At 42.8% G+C, this 21,031-nt stretch overlaps 1 protein-coding gene across 1 annotated transcript; it reads left to right on the top strand.

The window, feature by feature from the left end:
* Window positions 1-9,098: 9,098 nt before the first annotated feature.
* On the top strand, window positions 9,099-20,871 carry gas2b (growth arrest-specific 2b). Its single transcript, XM_040199112.2, has 8 exons — window positions 9,099-9,321; window positions 12,595-12,846; window positions 13,362-13,471; window positions 13,618-13,759; window positions 15,250-15,313; window positions 15,616-16,153; window positions 16,248-16,355; window positions 20,416-20,871. The coding sequence occupies exons 2-8, from the start codon at window positions 12,624-12,626 to the stop codon at window positions 20,623-20,625; spliced, it is 1,395 nt and encodes a 464-aa protein (XP_040055046.2). The 5' UTR covers window positions 9,099-9,321; window positions 12,595-12,623; the 3' UTR covers window positions 20,626-20,871.
* Window positions 20,872-21,031: the final 160 nt, after the last annotated feature.

The following is a 21,031-nucleotide window of genomic DNA, read 5'->3' as shown; positions in this document are numbered from 1 at the left end:
GGTGATGTAAATATTGACCATATGGCCATGAAGGTGAAATGAAGATCGATGACAGTCCAACACTGCTAAAGTAATCCCTTTAAAGTTCATGTGAGTGTCTGTGTACCTGATCTTCCTCTGTGCAGACGAACCTGCATGTTTATCTTAAAGGTCATTTTGTATTGGTTGCTGCACCGATGAGAAAAAGTGAAATACAGACCACATTCTCTTTCATAACATCACTGACGTCAAACCACTCTGCAGGAGCTCTGAAAAGCCCAAGGTGACACAGAGATCAGCGTGTGATTGATGCACAACTTCTGGATCAAGGGATATTACAAGCATGCTCTGTCCGTGTGTGTGTGTGTGTGTGTGTGTGTGTGTGTGTGTGTGTGTTATAGTGAATCTTGTTCAGGCTCATCCCATTGCGTTTGTTAATTTGACAGGCTCAATAAACGCGTCACCAGTCACCCCTGAATGTTATTTTCTCACAGTCAACCAGCCAGAACCGTCATCCCGTCCCGGGGCAAGTGAGGGAGGTGACCCATGACCTTTTGTGACAATCAATCTGTCTATTTCACACAACCTGCCACTTCCTCTCCCCGCAGAAGAGGTACAAAAAATGAAAAATCCTGGTAACATCAGCCCCTGTGTCTGGCTCATTGATGGAAGTCTACGTACTGAAACACGTCCTCCCGCGACTCTTTAAACCTTCTCTTGGGTTTCAACTTTTCATCTGCATCATGTATATAAATATAGTTTTTGTGGGCGTGTGCGCCTGACAGCACGGATACTAAATTGAGGGAACGCGTGCGCATACGTTGTGCATCTTAAATGGTATTTCGGATGTGGGAGGGGGGCAGGTGCTACTACAGTCTCAAGGGAGGAGAGGCGGGGTTGTGAGCGCTGGAAGTAGATGCCAAAATCACTCTTTAATGACTCGGAGGCTGTGCTCATGTGGTGCTTGGACCCCTGAGAGCCTATCGTGCTCATAAATAAGGTCCTGATTTGCACAATGGGCCTCCAGCACATCTGAGTGAGTCAAGGGTTGACGGCAAATGTCTTTAGATGTCTTTAGATGTGGAGGTTATAGACTAGAATGAATGATATAAATTCTTCTCCTCGTTGTATCATGAACAAAGCTTTTGCTGCTGCATTACTCTCTCACTTAATTAACCTCATAAATTATTAAACAATTTCTGAATCATTCATTAGCCTTTTTTATGAGCCTTCATTAAAATTACAGCAAACAGAGAGATGTATTTGTTTTGGGTTAATAAAATGCTGCCTCCCCTGCTTTCTGCAGTCACACACATGCACACGTGAGCAGTCCGTGGTGCTCTAACCAAGGATCGCTGCGTGCACTCTGAGCAGTGCACAGATGTGCAGCAGGGTAGCATGGTATTCAAGACCTAAAATTATCCCGATATGTGTATATATGTTGCACTTCCATAAGAATGCTTCGTAACAACCCCCCCCCCCCCCCATCATAACAGGCTCTGGATCGCCGCCGGTTGGCATGGGATACAGCAACAGGATCATCCTCCTCCTGCACGAGTCGGGAAGCATGATTGGTGGCACATGGAAGCATTCAGTACATCTCCACAGCTGGTGTATATTTAGCTGATCCTAACCATCGCCACCACACGCCCCCCCACCTCCTCCTCTGCTGCTCATCCGCATCGCCCCACCGCCTTGTCAGGAAGTGCGTCACGAGTTTGTTGAGGGGGGAGCCTCTGGGGCGAGCTGCTCCCATGATAAAAAGTCACAAACTCGACTTCATCAGGCCTTCTTAAAGATCACACACGCACACGCACACACACAAGGATTTGATCACAAATTTGTCTATTTTTTGGAATACAACAGAGGACTACATACAGAAAAAACTCACAGCTCCTTCTTTCAGCAAAGCACTAAGAAAAAAAAACATTCTAAATTATTATTACTTTTGGTTTCGATACCAACAAGTATTTATTAAGCTTTATTTTCTCTTCCACAGCAAACATGTCTGCCTGTGGACATGTAGATATTTGGAAGAAGAAATCTCGTTAGGTAGATGATAATAACATTAGGAACATGGGGCGAAAGGGAGGGAGGCATTTAATGCAGCAAAGGCACCTGGATTGAAGTGTGTGTGTGTGTGTGTGTGTGTCTGTGTGTGTGCACATGCATGTGTGAATCCCAATAGCTCCTTGTTCAGCCTCGCCTCTTTATGCCCACCACCAGATGGGAGCTAGCGGTGTGTGTGCGGGTTAGGAGGGGGGTATTTCCCTAAACCCGAGCATCAGGCCTCCTTTTGTCCTCTTGCCTGTCACCGATGGCTTCACAGTGGGGTGACACACACACTCCAAATCTCATTAAAAAGTGAGAGACGGGGAGGGCTTTCATGTCTAATGGAACTGGGCAAAACGTGTAATTGCAATGAGTCCAACTTAGCACAATAAATGTGTAATATGAGCGTATCGCATGCAAAATGGAAGCATCATAATAAAAAAACGAGATAAACCACAACAATCTACACCGTCTGAAACAAGAGGGGTAGTCTGAAACGTGCATGCTCACCAAACCGATGCGTTCCCTGACGCTTTATTGATTTGTTGGACAATCCATCTGATATCATTCGGTACGGTGATGTGACACATCTGATAAAGGTCTCAAAGCGGAGGGATAACATGAGGACGATGCTATCACCGCCCGCCCCTTTGTTCAAAGAGACGGCTCAGAACACCCTCCTGACTGACAGAGCTCAACAAGATGAATCAATCTCCGATAACTTTCCCCTGTGTGTCCTTTTATCACTTCACGTTGAACCACTTGTCGTAATTACCGGTGTGAATGGCGCAACAACAAGCCCTTTTTTATACCTTGCAATTTACCCATTAGGGTTGGAAATTGCACAGCAATTACTCCCCTCTCACACTCGAAAGCTACTCAATTGAATATAAAATAAGCTGATTCCCAACATGGGCTCATTAAACTCTTCCTGCAGCCGTTTTTTTACAACAACTTAATGCTTGCATTGAGCTAAAGGATTTAGCTTTGTGTCATTGCAGTGATAAAATATTGATGTGCGGTGCCTTTAAGAGCCGAGCATGAGAGAGGAGACACCTTGAGATGAGTGGGTGTGTGTGTGAGAGAGAGAGTGGAAAGGCAACAAACAAATAGCATTAAACCCCCAAGAGACGACTGTGTCTGACATTTGCTTTGGAAAGAGGAAGGAAAAAACAGCCCGGCTCGAAAGCTAAATGTGAAAAAGAGGTCTGAGGTACAACTCCATTAGTTTTATATCATAAACTGGTAGAATTACCAAGACATGAATATTTTATTGTTGTTTTGGACTGTGTTTTTTATTGAGCAAAACTAAACAATGAATCCAGTTTAATTTGTTTTCCTTTGCATCAAGTCCTTTCCCCTTTTTCTCCTTTTCTCCACACAATCTTCATTTTCCTATCTCTTTAAATTCCAGATGGTCACACTTTTCAAAGTCAGATATTATTGTCCGAATTTGCGGTAGTATTTCAGCCACATGTTGCTAATTCTCTAAGATATTAAACTACCAAGCTGCAACTCCTGTGGGCCAGACTGAGTCCGTATCACTGGTAGGACTGGACAACGCCTCTGACAGGCTGAAATAAGATAAGTGAAGGCTACAGAAAAGAGGCAGATGAAAAGGATAACATAATGCCATGGTCTTTCTTTCAAAGCAGCTTCCTTTGTTACCTGCTCTTTTCCTTTAGCGCCCCCCCCCCCCCCCCCCCCCACCCCCTGTCACTGCTGCATGGTGACTCAGACACTGCGGATGAGTCACACAACGATCTGCTGCTGTCCGTCTCTGAAAAGTTTGCCTTCTCTACACTCACACACAGACACAAGTGCACAGTCGCTCACAACGCAGTAACCTCAAAGCGGAGAAGATTTGGCTCCGCAGTCAGTGAGCTGCGTGAATGATGTATCTAAGGTAGCTTATTTTCAAACTCTCCTCTGCACCTTCCCTTCTGATGTAACAAACAAGCAGATTCTAAAGGTGTTCCCGGAACAACGCCATGGCCGCTGCTAGACGTGCTGGAAATGTGTGCACACACACTAAATGTGTCAATCCACTGCTCTGCAAAGACCTGAGGTTTTCCTTCATTCCCTCGCTCTCTCTGTCCATCTGTCAGTCTTTGTCCCTTCTGCTCAGACGGAGTGTTGTAAACCACTTACCCACCCTACTCTGTGTACCAACACACACACACACACACACACACACACAAACTGAATGCATGCAAGGTTTTGGTTTAGAAGGCTTCAACAACATCCACAACATAACATCTCACACAAGGTGCCTTTACTCAAGAACTGTACAACTTTGAGGAGCTCTATTCGAGTATTTATATTCCCATGCTACTTTGTCCTTGTTCATGACGAATTTAGAGGACAATTCTAACAAATTAAAATGCGTGGGTGGTCTATCAAACTGTTTTAAAGGTCAAATGAACTACTTGCACTTCAACACAAGAGGGGACCATTTTTCTGTTAATGCCTTGATAATGAATGAACATGCAATATATGTTTTTACACACTCTAATAAATGCTTCTCATCTTCTTCTCTTCAGAACCAGATGTTTCACTCATAAAGTGAAGAATAATGATCAAATTAAATAGCAACACTGACTAACACTGACTGACTACTGTAGTGCTTTAACTTTGGCTGAGTTAAGTATATTGTGTTTTATTATTGCAAGTATTTATATTTTATTAGGGCTGTCAATAGAAAAAAAAAATTAACTAATTATTCGCACATTTTGAAATTCATTAATCTCAATTAATGGCGATTAATGAACGTTGTTGTTGTTGTTACAATGTTGTTTTTAATGAATGTTTGTTTTTCTTCTAAAGACAAAACTATTTTAGACACTGTTGTTTAATGGTTAATAAAAAACTACACACATTTGAAGACAGAATTCCACCTGGTGGAACATGTTAAACTAGCGACCTGCTGTCCTTGTGCACGTTGCTCTCAACTCGCCATAAATTAACGGTTGTGTTTGAATTGCCTCTGCAGACTGTGTGCTGCGCTGGGTAACGTTAGATGTTGAGATGGAAGCAGCCTAGCAGCTAGCTTAGCCTAGCAGCTAGCTTAGCATAGCAGTGCTTTAAGTGGGCCGTTTGCCACTCACCCCCCTTCTGTTTGACATGTGGAGTAATGATATGTGAGACGCTTCTACCTTGACATAACAAACTATCCTGCCAGGTTTGGACATGCAAGTAGAGTACAGGGAATAAAAAAGATAATATCTCTTGTGCTGCATCAATTTTTTGTCTGACTTGCAAGTGTCCAAAAAGAGTGCAATGCTGGAGAAAAATTTCTCAACACTTCTCAGTGAACCTGAATACCTGAATAAATAAAGCCTTAGATTGAAGGGGGAAGAGATGTCAGAGATTCATAGTTTGTTCCCATTCAAAAGGTCTGATAACAATAAGTGACTGAAGCATGTATATCAAGGTGTTTTCAGGCCGGACTGGCTCTGTAATGTTGATATCAGATCCATCACTGAACAAAGGATATAAAATGAATAAAATCACAACATTCAATGAGACTTCAAATCTAAGAACGACATTTGTGTCTTTTGTAGGTGGTGAAATCTGTGTTTGTAATACATGTGTGCCCTGCATCTACGTGCATGTTCTGTTTATTAATCAACATGTCCTTGCCAGTCTTATTTCTTTTTTTTGTCCGGGTGTGTCTTTTGTCCATGTTTTTCAAACTGAGATGAGTTGCTATGGAGACTGGGATACTTGTGGAAAAAGGATGTTGCAAAAAAAAGAAATGTGGGTACCACGAGGTCAGGAGCGACAAAAAGAAGCAACCCCACACTCTTGTTCGATAAGTAAGTCTGGAGAAATAGACACAAAGACAGAGACCTTCACCCACCATCCTTCTGCTGTTTTTGTTGCAAATCAATGAAGCCCTTAACAATTCAAATATGGTGATGAACCTTTTTTATAACCTCTCAGGGAGTGAGTGTGATCCCTCACGTGTTGACAGGGGTTAAGCGACTGGCGAGTGATAATACAGCTGTTTCGGGCACTCCATCACTTGATAATTACATTACACTGTACTCCATTGCTTCCACTCGCTCCCGGTAATCTTGTTAAAATCCCGGTGATTGGAGTCGCAGTGACAGAGAGACGGATGACAGCGAGGCAGCAGCCGTGGAGCCGAGCCCTATACACGGCTGACTCAAGGATTTAAAGTGCAATAAGTGCAATAGGCTTTTGTCGAGTAACCATGGAGCTGCGGGTACTGACATGCACTTTTAAATGCAGATATTCCCTCCTTGGTTACCATCAGGGATCTGTCTGATTGCTGTTTGTGGTATTGGATGATGTGAAGGATATAAAAAATGTTTAATTTTTTATGTCCTTCCTCTTTTTATTGGAAGCCTTAAAAGAATGCACATGGAAACCGTAGACAATGGATGCGCCCCTCTCCATTAAAAGTAAAGATGGCTTCTCTTTTTCCTTTTCTTTTTTTCAGGCATCAATGGCTTTTGATTGAGTTGCCATGCTGCCCTCTGGTGGCCCTTTCTTAACAGTCCATAAAAACACATTTAGGATATTGCATCTTGTTGTGTTCTGTGTGGAGTAGAGAACTGCTGAAATGCAATACGTTTTAATAAATCAATCAATTAGTAGTCGTATTTATTCCCACGTTGCTACACATCGCACAGTGTTCTTCTGGCCCTGATTCCAGACTGGGTCCAAATCCAGACGCTCAGCGTGACAGGTAGTTTAATTAAAGTAAAGGTCTGCCCTGCAGCTACTGACCCCCTGGACCGCCAGCCTCAGCCGAGGTAACCAGTATGCATTTGTCATGTGCACGACTGGCTGACATATTATTTATTAGTCATTTATATGAATGCCTCACGGCAACGCACCCACTGACAGGCCAACAGAGAGAAAGGTTTTCTGATGGTCTGCAGGCATAATCAGTGGTAATTAAGACAATATGATGACATGATATGAATCACAATAAATTCCTTTGAGATGAACAACGGCAGTGTAGAGTATTTCCACACATTACATAATATGACAATGGGAGGATATTTGATAAGATACCACGTAAAAGAACATTTCAGGGAACTCCCTTTGCTGCTATGATTGCATCTGACACTCATATTTCTTGAGGGAGTGAGGATTCTTGCAAATACGTTTCAATGTTTTTGTTTTAAAAAGTCATCATGGTTTCTGGAAATGTTCTTTTTCCTAATTATTCTATTAAGGAATAATCTGGTTTCCAGACTAAATCACCACCCACATCTTTAAACGTGTTCAGGGGGTCCAAATAGAAATAATATTTAATTTTAAAAAACGGTGACAAAATCCAGTCGAACTTTTCATCCAGTCTGAAAATGTCTGTATGCACATACATAAAGTTTAAGCACTGAAAATAAACCGGTTTAAAACATAAATAGAGAAACTTGCAATTTGAGTCCTTAATAAAAATGAAGCTCCAAACTTTATATCTTACATTATCCATGATGCAATATCAACATGAGCTTTAAATTCACAGTCGTCACAGGTTGCACATTTTTCTTGGAGGCAACAACGTTGTATTTGAAACCTGAACATAAGAATGCATGGAAGCACACATCAGACAGAGAGCACGACCAGAAAATAATTAATCAATGACATGAATGCAACCACTTCCAACTCTGCTTTAATCTGGCAGAATGATAAAACACTTGTGAGTCTCTAATAAGTGTGTCCCCATCTGATGGGCCTCAGGTCCTCTTGACCCAGGGGACCAATTTGAGTGGTACACAGCACATGGTGCCCTGTGCCGAGGTATCGACCCCCAACACTACCATTGCCACCACTGCAGAGGGGGATAGGAGGGAGGCAGATTAAGGTCCAGTTGTCTTGGCAACCTGAGATGCCATCTGTCATGTGAGCGCTGATGCAAATCGTGTAGCTAAGACGTTGTTTTAATTCAATCATTTTCTCACTGTCAGACAGGCCTCCTGTTAAAATACATTAAACTCGTGTCAGCATGTATTTAACAAGCAGGGCCAAGTTAAAAAAAGGTTGACTTTAGCAACATAAAAGGCTTTTTGGTTCGGTTTGTTCAAAGAACCCATACAATTTGGGAACCGATTGACCTTCGCAAAGTCTGCGCTCTCCGAGTGCGTTTAGTGGGTTTGTTGGGGACTATTTTCAGGATAAACTGTGTAACCATCGGTGTTGTCTGGCTTCCTTTTATAGTCCTGGTTGTGTTTCAGATGCGGAGCAACTGTTTACTAACTGTGGGTGCTATTGAGTCCTCATTAACGTTTAACAGATCTTTAAAACATTGTTAACAGCTACACCATATCTGCTCAAAGGCCCGTGGCCTTTATGACAGAGACAGGATGTGATTCACTCAGTTGCACCCACTATCATCACAAATACACACACACACACACACACACACACACACACACACACACACACACACACACACACACACACACAGACATTAATTTTCACATTAGCATAGGTCAGATGAAGTCTAACCAGTGCAAATAAGCATGAGGGCAGTGAAGTGTACTGATGGAGGAAGTGGGGAGGGTCTGAAAGATGTAGTGACACAAAGGGATATTCCCTGGGGAAAGTGCTGCAAATTAACCAGCAGCCACACGCGCACACACACACACACACACACACACACACACACACACACACACATGCTGCTTCCTTCTGTTATTGAAAAAAAACCAATTAAAAAAAGTAATTTAAAATGAGTAATAATAAAAATGAGCAAGAAATAGCTCAATAGATATTAGTTTCCAGTACTGATAAGGAGTTTTTTTTACCATCGTGTGTGAATGTAATTCACAGCAAATTTCAGAGTTAAATTAACTCTTAATTCAATTTTAACTTTTTTTTTTTTAAGCTGGTGTTTACATTGCCCCAATCTTGTCAGTGTTAAATCAACACTCAACAAAGTGTTAACAATTGAACTGGAAATAAGTGTTAAATACACTGTACTGTTAAACCCAACACCTGTGACCACTGTGACTGTGGTGTTTGCATGGAGGCCGCTTTAAGTGCGTTGGTTCTAACGTGTCTGAAGTACCTTGTAAGTTGACACCGCGCACGTGCAGACGTGGAGAGCAGAGTGTGTTGTACGAGTGAGCGCAGCCTCCACCTTGTTACGGTGGAGCTTGTCATATGTGGAGAACCTGAGGGAGACCAACATCTGGCTCAAAGTATGCGTGCATGTGTGCGCGTGTGTGAGAGGAAAACTCCGGCGCACGAGACTCTCTGAGGGAACTTTTATGGAAAAGGAAACTTTCTGAAGAATACTGTGAGTGAGTGGTAAGTAACATTTGTTTGCAAACTGTGTATTTAATATTTAATAATAAGTAAATAACCTCATGATTACTGCACATGTTCATTTCATACCGATGATAGAACGATAAAACGATTATGAAATTGCATGTCCCTCACTAATGCTGATTGTATTGTGCCGATGTGTTGATAGTGTTCTAAAGCAGCCCACGTACTGTATTTTAACGTGGTTGTTTAAACCAAATGTCAAATGTATTTAGATGTGAATAATACAGCAGTTTCAGATTTATTCAAAATTTGTTTTAATTGATAAACGGATCACATGAAGTTGGTTCTTGTTGTTAGTCCTTGTTCTACAGCAATTTAATGACACACAAAATAATTTAAAGTACACTTGACGTTTTCTTCTTTTTTTTGTCTTTTAACTTTTCTGCAGTTCACTTTTTCTAGATGTTTGAAAATGTCTTTGTTGTGAGAAGAGAACATGCTTTTGATGTGAGTTTTGCAAATGAGTTATCACTAATGCGCCGAGTCGACGAAGAGTCATCCAACAGGATGTCGGAACTTGCTCGGGGGGAAAAAAACAAAAAAAGTTGAGGCCAAACTGCCACAATGAACTGAAATGAATTGGGAGAAGATCCATGTTTATTTCATTTTCCACAAACTAAAACAATCAATCAGAAATATTGTTTTTTTTTGTGCCAAAATGGTCTTTTATTGTGTTTTACTGGATCTCGAGTACAAAAAGTCTCCACTGCTGTGGGTGCAGCAGGCGACAGACCTTTCCATCCTGTGTTTAAATGAGGTTTATTTGGCCTGGAAGCAGCCGAAGGAAAGACACGGAGGGGGGAGCACCAGCTGAAACCTATACCTCACCTTTTATTACCCTAGTTTTACATGTCTCGTTTTAGCTGTAGAACCACAAACCTACACCTGAGGCACCAGATCATTGAGTCAACGCTGATGGAAAACGCTGCCGATATCAGCAGATCCAATTCCAAAACAAAGTTATTTATCTTGTTGTATGAACAGTTATCTTTTCTTTCAAACAAGTACCACACAGAAACAGGCTTTAATGGCAAAAGCAGAATGCACAAGCCTGCAGGCGATACAGTAACAGCGTTTTACCTGAAACATGTTTATGGAAACAACGACTGTACGTTCCTGACTGAAAAGACAATTCTTTCTGTGACGTATTCGTGCCTTACCAGAGTAAACACCTGTCATGTGAGGAAAGTTCATTTTTTTAGTTGTGAAGTTAATTGTTTACCAGACGGCAAGATGAGCTTTAATTTCGTTCTCTGGCGTGTTTGCTTAAGGCCTCTGTCGTTGCATCATTAATCCCTGCGTCACAAATTCCCACATCCAGGCTGTGTAATTTTAACATTGTAAAACAAAATGAAAGGCTTTTAAATACCACTGTAACTTACAGGTCGTGCAAAGTAAACGAGGCGAAATAGAAGCAGGTATACACGCATGGGCCTGTGTGTGGTTGTGCCAGTGTACACATGTGGTGTGTTTACAGACAAGGACCCTCAACTCAGCAGGAGTATAAAGGCTGCCAGTGTCTGAGAGCTGGGGTCGGTGGCTGACCTTTGCCCTCGCTTCCCTACACGGCCATTCTGTAGCGGAGGTGCGAATATGGCACCTGGACGTTTTGTTGGAGTCAGACGCTCTCATGCCCGGCTGGTCGGCCAACAAACCGGCCTCGAACTTGGGCAGCTCCGTCTACATGACACCTTGTCTCTGTCCCACGTCCTTGTGATGTGTTTACAAGAGTCCTTTTTTCTCAACACACAGTCCCAACTCTGTGTCTACAACGTCTCCACATTTATCTTACTCGAGCTGAGCCCAGAATTCACTAACATACATTACTGCATGTACGTCTTTGCTCTACTAACATTTCGACCAGCTTAAACTTGTAATGACGATCTGCAACATGGAGCTACAGACACTGTAGGTGGTACTCAGATAAATGAGCTGCAGAGCTGTCATGCTGCCTGTATGGCTCCCAAACTCCTGCCCTCCAGGCCTGCTTATATTCCACTAACGATAACAAATGTTTTAAAGATTGAACTTTTTCCGGTCGTTTTATTTGTTACGAGATGGAATATCTCCACAATTGCATGGTTTGTCATTAAACATTAGACAGATATGCCTGGTCCCCGTGCTATGAATCCTTATAGCTTTGAGGACATTTCCTCAAAATTCCATTAAGTCTCAAACTATTATCCTCTATTCATTCTCTGTTTTTGCAGAAAGCAAAAAGCAAAAAGCAAAAAGCGCCTTAAAATCCACACTGCTATAATTCAAAATGGAGCCTCCAGATTAAATGTCATGTATTTTCCGTGACTTAAACAACACCTCCTCACCATATGATCAGCGGCGAGTATTACTGGAAGTCGAAGCATGTCTCCGCATGGGGCTGAGCTGGAGGCTCCTCTGGGAACAGGATAAGTGAGCCATACAGCGGCAGCAGGAGACATGTTACATGTTATTAAACCTGCAGTCAGTCACTTCAATCCCTTTGATTAACGACTGTGTGTATTATGTGGCTGTGAGTGGAAGGTATGTGCACGCAGCACAGTGTAAACAATTAGCTCCAACATGTTGTGTTGCTAATGTAAATATGTCAGATAGCTCTGTGGTTTTTACTGGTAATAGCCAACCATTATTACTGTCAAAAACCATTGTTAGGGCCAGAGACAACTGAAAGTCGGGCGAAAGCCCCATTGTGTTTAGAATAATTATTTAAATTATTTTTTGCTTTGTTAGAGGATAGCAGTCAAAACACTTGTTGGCTTCGTCTGAAACAGAATAATTGAATTTACCAAATAACACAAATACTTAGTTAATATGGTCTGAGTTCAGGCTGTCTTATATTTCTGCATGAAAAGTGGACTGCATTTTCCCCTCCAATGCTTAGCTATGAAAAAAAGATTAACAAATTTATTCAATATAGAGATGGACCCATTGGTTCAGCTTACATGTTCACAGTATCAGAATATTAACACAATGTCCCACAGATACTGCAAATGCAATTCTATTAGGATTGAGTTCTCTTATGCTGTACGTGCTAGCTGATACAAATGTACTGATATTTCTAATATGATGTGCCTTGAATCTGTAAGACGGTGTTAAATTTGTGCTTTTTTACTTTTTGATTTTGAGCAGAATCTAAACCTAACCCCTTTCCGCTGTGACTAAAACATATTGATAAATTAAACTAAAACCAGCCTAGCCAAGATGTTGTAATAAAAGCCAACAAGAGGATTCAAAACATGCTTTTTGTTCCACCAGGGTCCGTAAAGACCGATCTGAGCTGAAGCATGGACAGTGAAGTGGAAGCGACGAACATGAACCTTGACAGTCCTCTGAGTCCGAGGCACCTGACCGGCTTGGGGATGAACTCTCCCCTCGGCCCAAAGTTCCAACCCTGCGGGCCCGGCCTCGCCAGTCCTCAGGAGTTCAACCAGTGGCTGCCTTATCGCCATGACGCCAGCCTGCTCCCCATGAAAGAAGATCTGGCTTCCTGGATCAACACCATCATGGGTGAGACAGTGTTTCCTAGATTACAGCCACATTAAACACAGACGCACATTAACCTTCTTATTATCCTGAATCCTTGAAAACTGTGACTGCGGACCATGGGATATTTCTTACCACTGTGCTGCGTTGTGGCGGAGAACATAAAGGGGTCGCACATGCTACAGCCTGTTGGAGGGTGTCTGCAAATTGACAAGACAAAAACACAAGTCCAAATACACAGATTAAACACTCATTTGGCTGTATTTAGCATTTTGTAAAGCCTTGACTAAAGATAAGTCACCCACATGTAAAACATAATGATTAGTATCAATGCCTCTGTATTTAAGCATCTCACAACATTAGCGCTTGTCCTCATGTTTAGTTACGTTTCTTGCTGCAACGCATTAAGCTTCTGATGCAAGTGTTGTTGCAATGGTCTGTTCTTTTCCTTTGAGGGACTCTTTGCGCTGAGTTTGGTGTTTTACAGGTGGCCCGGGTTACATATATTCTTATATAACCATAACTCTGTGATGGTCCAGGTGCGGACGTCACCGCAGATACTCTGATGGAAAGCTTGGACAACGGCGTCGTACTCTGTCAGCTCGCACAGCTGCTCCAGGACAAGATGATGCACACAAACAACGGCAAGGTGCTGCAACAAGAACAACTCCGCACACACACACACACACACACACACACACACACACTCTCCACAAAAAAACAAAACATTTGAATCCATTTGTGTGTTACTGCACTGAACGAGCTTCTACTCACTTCCTCTGTGTGTGTGTTCAGCCTTTAGTAAGAAGAGTGATCCACTGGCGAGCTGATGCGTCTTCACGTTCATTCTTTGCCCGAGACAACACCGCCAACTTCCTCTACTGGTGTCGAAAGATTGGCGTTGATGAGGCTTACCTTTTTGAGTCTGAGGATTTGGGTGAGTTAAGACCGGAGATTGAGCCTGACATTACGGAGTTAGAGAGTTTGGAAGTGAATCACGTCACGCAGCACAAGTTAATTAGACTAAAATCTTTAGGCTTTGAGTTTCACTGGAGAAGAAATAATACAAAAAGTCACAAGAGATGTTCCTGGGCCTTTATGCCTTTCATTCAATCTATTTGTTGAGTGAGGACATTGTGTTATTTTTATTTCTACTCGATCCCTCCGGTGCTTTGTGCCTATTGACACGTCTTTTCTCCTCTTTTTCCTGCATCCGACCTTCTGTCTGAATATACGTGATAAACTCAGCAGAGTTTGTCAGAAGATATTACGTAGTTTATTTAAATTGTTTTGTATTAAAACCGTTATTTTTTTTTGCTCAAAACAGCAATTATACCACTTCTGTGCAAATTTTTATTTTCTAATTCATTGATATTATTGGTTATTGACTATAAATGTATTTTTTAAACCCGACACAAACTACCACTGCTGTCAAACTCATTAGATATATTAGTCAGAATTCCGGAAATTCGGAAATGAAGATTACACGTTGAATGGGACGGATTCATTATGGTGATGAATCTTTGTTTGTGCGTGTGCTCAGACCTCCTGTGTCATTTCGCGCTCATTCCCTCCGTATGTATGATCCTCCTGAGTAGTTCACATGCTAACAAGGTTCTTTATTGACACACACACACACACACTCGTCTCTGTCTACTTGGACAGGTCTGTGCAGGCTGCCAGATGCGTGAGAATGATAATAAGGAGGTTAATATCCACCAACAAAAGGTTGAACCCCTGCAGGCCGAATAACCTGCTCCACTTGACTAATTAAGTGACGAGGAGAGTAAACTTACTGTACTCTGACAGGCTTCACTTTCTGCTTTGGTGACACGGATGATTACTCTTTTCTTTCTTGTCTCTCGTCTCCTTTTCTTGCTGCAGCCGTGATGATGTTAATGATGCATATCAAACACAGGTGAATGAAAATCAAATACCAATAAAGTGATATCTATATATATTTTATAGATGGTGCCCCACATGTAGCTGCACATACATAAATGCATGCTCAGCAACCTCATTTAAATCAGTAAGATGTTTATTAGTTACAGAGGATACGTGATATTTAAATTGTTACATTGTGCTCATTGGACAAGAAACCAGCTGATCTTAACAGCTAATATCATGATTGACAGCCCTGAACAATTGCAGAAATTGTTAACCATAATGACTGAGCATGCGAGAGTATACTCTTCCAACGCTCAAGCTTTCTTTCAACACGTTAAGTTGTTCACAGAACACAGAAACTCCTGCTTGACCTCAAATTGAGGTTGAGATGCGCCACCTGGAATACGTCCTCTCTGTGCATGCTGCAGCTCCCGTTATCCTTTGACACAAACGTTTATCAAAGAAACAACTTTCCTCTCAGATGAGTGACTAATTCAAGTTTCATGCACCCTCTTTGTCTGTGCTTCCTACGTCATTCAGTCCTCCACAAGCAGCCTCGAGAGGTGTGCCTGTGCCTGATGGAGCTCGGAAGGATTGCAGCCAGGTAACTATCCGACACGCGCTTCAGCTGCTGGAAACTTGTTCACACTAAACATGAACACGTTAAACATCTAGGCTCACATTTCACCACACAACATCTGTGATGAGAAAGAGAAAATACCCACATGTTTAAATGTTTCAACCGTCTCTTTAGCCTCTTTATTTCAACGTGTTATTACTCAGGTAATGCATTATTTTTACTTATTTCATTATTTGAATCTATTTGAAATACTTGTTCTTCAGTTTGTTAGTCAGTGTTGATTCATCCTTGTGTTTGCTGATGCGTTTGTTGAACCTCTCTCTCAGGTACGGCATGGAGCCTCCAGGGCTGGTGAAGTTGGAGAGGGAGATCGAGAGGGAGGAGGCGGGGTGCTCATCTCCATCATCCCCTCCGCACGTCTCCTTTTTTCCGCCAATATCATTGTATTCACCCTCACAATCACCCCTACCCCCTCCTCCCCCTACTCCTCCTCCTCCTCTCCCACCTGCGCCCCTCACTCCAAGCACAACCCGTCTGTTTGAACCCCTCGCTGCCTCCATTGCCTCTGATCTTCCATCAGCCACAACACCTACGTGCTCATCCCCTCCCCAGTCCTCCCTCACAGCCTCTACCCCCTGCACCACCACAGCCTCAACACAAACACCTTTGTTCTCCTCACCCTGCACCACTGACACACCAGCTTCAGTCCTCTCGTCCGCTCCCAAGGCCTCCTTTACCGCGGTAAACAGCCGCACTCCCGCTGCTGCACCACCCGTCACTTCCCCACCTGCAGCAGCGGCCCGTTCCTCCGGCAGACCCACGAGCCGGAGGAGCACAGGCACCAACAATATTTTGGAAGACTTTGTACGTAATGTATTTCCATTGGAAGTGATGTTATTGGAGTTCAGAGCTGTTGCGGCGAGTATGCTTTACCCTCTCTCTGCCTAACCTGTTGCAGGTGAGAAACATCATTGAAAACCCCCCTTGCAGCTGTCCCACCAGCTTCCTTGTTGAGAAGCAACCTAAAGGCTGCTATCGTGTTGGGGAGAAAGTTCTGTACATACGGGTAAGCCTATTCACTCAGCCCCGGGGACTGTGTTTACAGAGACACAGCATGCCAGATTACAACATAGCGAGGAAGTGTTGTTACAGAACCAATCTGCACAGTCACGGAATATTGATATTTAAGTTTTTTTGGTTGTATCCATAGCATGGATTAAACTAGTTAGGTTTAGTAGGTTGAAGTCAGGGAAATGTGGTGGTATGAGTTGAATAGTTAGAAAGTCCAGATTTAAAGACAGTACGAGGTAAATCTATTTTAATAGACCATAATCGTTTCCTTTCCTCACATGACCAAAATCCTTCCGTTTCACCTGAACATATGAATCCTGCAATCACGTTCATCAAGTCACAACATCCAAACAAAGTACAGAAGACAGTCTCGTTCAGCCCACGTCCTTCACGTCACGTCCTTCGAGTGACAAACATACTGCAGGTATTTTGTCTAATTTGTCTAATGAGATTTGAGGTGCTAATGCCCTCAAGTTATTAATCAACAGCTCAGTCAACAACAAGTGCGGTGTGTCAGAGCGACTCATTTGCAATCACTTTGGATGGAGACGTCGATGCTTTTCAGCCTCACTGAGTCGTGCACCGCCCGTGTGCCGCTATACAAAGGCTCGAGGAATGGCCTTTGGGGAGCCGGGGTTGCTTGGCAACCAATGGTCAGGATAAGACCGGGCTGACAATGATTGTATTCAGTACATAGACCTTCGGCAAAGAGTTCGAACCTGAAGGAAAAACAAACATGTCTCTTTGAGGAGGATTTGGCAGATATGATTGTGGTGTGCCGTGCAAATGGCAGCCCACTGGGGAGCGCAAACCCACCGAGCTGCGGGGGGATTTGTATATAAGAGGATGGTTTTACTTCACTATGTGTACGCAACCATCCAGCCGTATAAGAGAAAATATAACAGCTTCAGTGTTTATTAAATGTATTTAATGTCTTTATAGAGCTAACTGTAAGTAAGGCCTCCGTACGGCCGTTACAAGGTGCAAAGTAATCTATCACAAAGTAAAAGTCTTCTTTGCCAAACACTGTTACAACGAGGTATATGACAGCTCCGGAGGCTAATTGGTTTCTTAATTTGAATATAACGGTGTGTTAACTATATTGACCTAACACTCCCTGAACTGGTAATCAATAGTTTAGTTACAGCTAAATTTCTGGCTGGCTGACAGACATTCCCACTGGCCATTTAGAGAATAATGCCTCCCTTTAAGTGACAGAACAGCTGTTTCTCCTGACAGTCAGTAACACGGCCCAGCGCCAAAATACACAACATCAAAGAAAGGCAATACAGATGTCACAGCCAAAGCGTTTATGCTCAGGTTCAACTGAGTGTATTTCTATTAAAATATCTCAAGGAAGTGTTTTTCTACCTCGTCTCGGCTGGTGACCTTCTGTGCTCGCCTTCCCTACCCGGCCTTGCAGATACGATGCATACCATGAATCACCAGAACGCAATCCGTTCTCAAGCAATAATTACTAGCTTGTGGCCGCTACACTTGCCGCGCTCCATTCCCTCTTCTCAAACACAGCCGAGCTGTGTGAATAGAGCGCTGCAGCCCATCGACCCTGACGCCATCCATTACATTGAGCTGCCTACGCGTGTGCAGGGAAACACGCCATAAACCCTCAATTACCATATATCACGCTAGCCCCGATACGCCTCCTAGGAGAGCGTGCCGTCCAGTGTGTGCAGAGCTTTTTAAAGAGCAGGTACTATTGATTACCGAGACAAAGTCATTAGCGAGGGGTTTAATCAGACAGCGTGTTAATGAGCAGCTGAGCATGACCGCCCCTCCTCACGTGTAAACTTTCTACCCCACCTCTTCCCCCCCACCGCCTCTATTCCCCCTGGAGTCCATTCAATCACGCTGGCCCTGAAGTGCTCCACCATTCTTTGGTGTTAAAAAAGAGGAAGGCTTTTCTTTCTTCTCTGCGCCCAATTAGGCTCTCCTTGGGCTTTGTAGCAGCCACACTATCCGACTGCGTCAATGGAAGGAAAAGACATTTAAACACCTCACAATATCATGCTGCACCAATTCCTTTTTTTTAAAGCTATATACATGACAGATTCACCTGAAAGGTTAAATGAAAATCATGTTTTTAAGTCTGGAAGCAGAATCGGGAAATAAATGGTGATGATGAAATATATTTTAGTATTTTTGGAGATAAACCCTTCAGCTTCTTTGTCCTTGAGCAAGACGTTGACTCCTTACAAGCTCCACTTCTATAGGTGGCTGTGACCTTGAACTGGATCCCATTAGATTTGAAGATATTTTTTCACTTGATAAAAGATTAATCCAAATAATGAATGTCTGTATAAAATTTCACGACATTCCACCCCAAAACAGAAATGTGTAGCTCATGGTAAAAGGGATCAACAGTCAAAATCTTCAATTTGAAAATGAAAAACGTGGCAGAAAGTTTTACAACTTATATGACACCTTCTAGCTTTAAAGGGAAAGAAAGTATCAGGTATCTTTGACAATGTATTATTATGTCTACAACTCAAGACAGAGCCGAGCGCAGCAGGATAAATATACATACGATATAAGACACACATGTGTCCCCATCGGCTCATATGATATCATGCTGCTTAGTTTGTCTCTTTACAGTGCATTTTAAAAAGGGAATGACCATACTCCATAAAAAAAATCCCTTTAAAGCGGTGAAACTGGCTAAAACCTGCCTCCTACTGGCAGAGGCATGACGCATCCTCTCATGCATGTTTCAGGAGGCGGAGAGAGGGAGGCAATGGAGCTGCCAGGGAGAACACAGGGGAATCCAGACGCTAGTTTATGGGCTGCAGACGTAGCACACTTTGTACGCAGACCGGTTGGGGGAGGGGGGAGATGTGGAGACAGAAATAAAGGAGTTCGCCTGACAAAGAGGGCTTGTGTTGAATAGCACAGTGCATAAAGGGGCCGACTCTGTTTTCAGACTGAAAATAAAGGATTATTAAAAACATTTGTAGGGGTAATAAAAGAAGATATTTATTTGCTTAAATGTGTGAAAAAATAACCGTATGTAGCTTAAATCTCACAGTATATACAGTATGTAGTAAAGTGTTTATTTGTAACTGACAATTGATTATAGATTCATTTTTAAATCTCTCTTGAAAATAATCTTTGGCTGTATTTTTGAGCATGAAACCCAATCAGAATTACATTAGCTCGACCCGTGACAGGAAAGTGGTTCATTGGTGGTGTCAGACTTGAACCCTGTCATCAACCTCAACATTTTAATCTGCAGGATGGCAGCTGAGACGCACCATGTCTGGGGGTTCCTCTATAGCGCCTTGTGGTGCGTGTGTCTGTGCTTGTATCATTGATTTTTTTCATCCCATGCGCGTGACACTCACCCCCCACCCCACATCCGAGGAGGAGACCTGCTTGTATTACTACACCCCTAATGGCTCCATAATGAAGGGTTTTATTGGCGATAAGGCAAGAGGGGGCTGGGCTGGTGCTGACGGGGCAACGGATGGCTTCGCGAGGCCTCCTGGGAATGTCAACGTCTGCTGGGAGTTGTGGGTCTGGGCTGAACTCCACCTTTCATTTTCTTTTTTTCTAGGCTTCACATTGTGGCTTTAGTTGCCATGGCAGCGGTTTCGTTTTACAGCTGTAAGGTCGGCTGTCTTTGAAGGATGTGTTGATTCAGATGAAATGGTCCTCCATGTAACTACTTCTGACAGATACGCAGTCACTGTTATAAAGACGTTCTGTTTATTAGGTGGTTTGTGTTGCAGTCCTACGTGGGTGTTCCTGCATGTGTGCGCACGCACGTTCATATCTGGATTAGTGCCTCGTATGTGCTCAGCTGGTGCCATGAGATGTCGTTTCATTTGGTTTAATGAGATTTTGACAAAGCTATCCAAAGCAAGAGATAATTTGCCTTTCAGAGCCAGAGCAACACAAGCTTGTAAATATCGAATCGCTGTATGTCTGCTCTCCATAATTCAGAATTCTATTCACAAACACACCCTGCGAGAATATACACGCAAATTTCTCTGCCAGCGTTCCCTCCTTGACGGGGCTTTCTGATGTCACCTTTACAGATGCTGAACGAGCGTCATGTGATGGTACGTGTAGGCGGCGGCTGGGAGACCTTCACAAGTTACCTGCAGAAGCATGACCCCTGCAGAGGAGGAGGTCAGGGCAGCAGATCTGAGGGCAAGGTCTGCAGGGACAAAGAGAAGCCGCTCAGTTTGGGCATCTCGCCTGACAGCTACATGGTGGTTGGTGCCCATTACCGGAGCAAGAGGTAGACGCTCAAACTGCTGGCTGGTGCTTCAGGCTCTGAGCTCTAAGGTCAAGGATTTCACTTTTTCTATTCAAAATCTGAAAGGAGCTGGTTTGTCAGTGGTTGTTATTTCTATGAGTTGTCCAAAGAAGTGTAACAACTTGGCATCATTTTTTATTTTGTTCCAACAGACGTTTATAGCACTGGAAATTAAACCCAAGTTGGTTTCTGTGAGAAAACAATAAACGCCTTTGACAAGGCAGAAAATGTTGAACATCCTAAATCACAGTTCATAACATGTTTTATAATTATATGTATCATAACTTGTCATATATTTAATAATGTACACTTTATATAGATATTTTTTACATGTATTATTCCTCATTTGGTTTTACCTGTAGCAAATGTCATGTCAGCCTTTAAAAGGCACA

Source organism: Gasterosteus aculeatus, chromosome 12 (assembly GCF_964276395.1).
Source record: "Gasterosteus aculeatus chromosome 12, fGasAcu3.hap1.1, whole genome shotgun sequence".
Classification (NCBI taxonomy): Eukaryota; Metazoa; Chordata; class Actinopteri; order Perciformes; family Gasterosteidae; genus Gasterosteus; species Gasterosteus aculeatus.
Note: the sequence above shows the minus strand (reverse complement) of the source record. Positions and strands in the feature narration are given on the sequence as shown.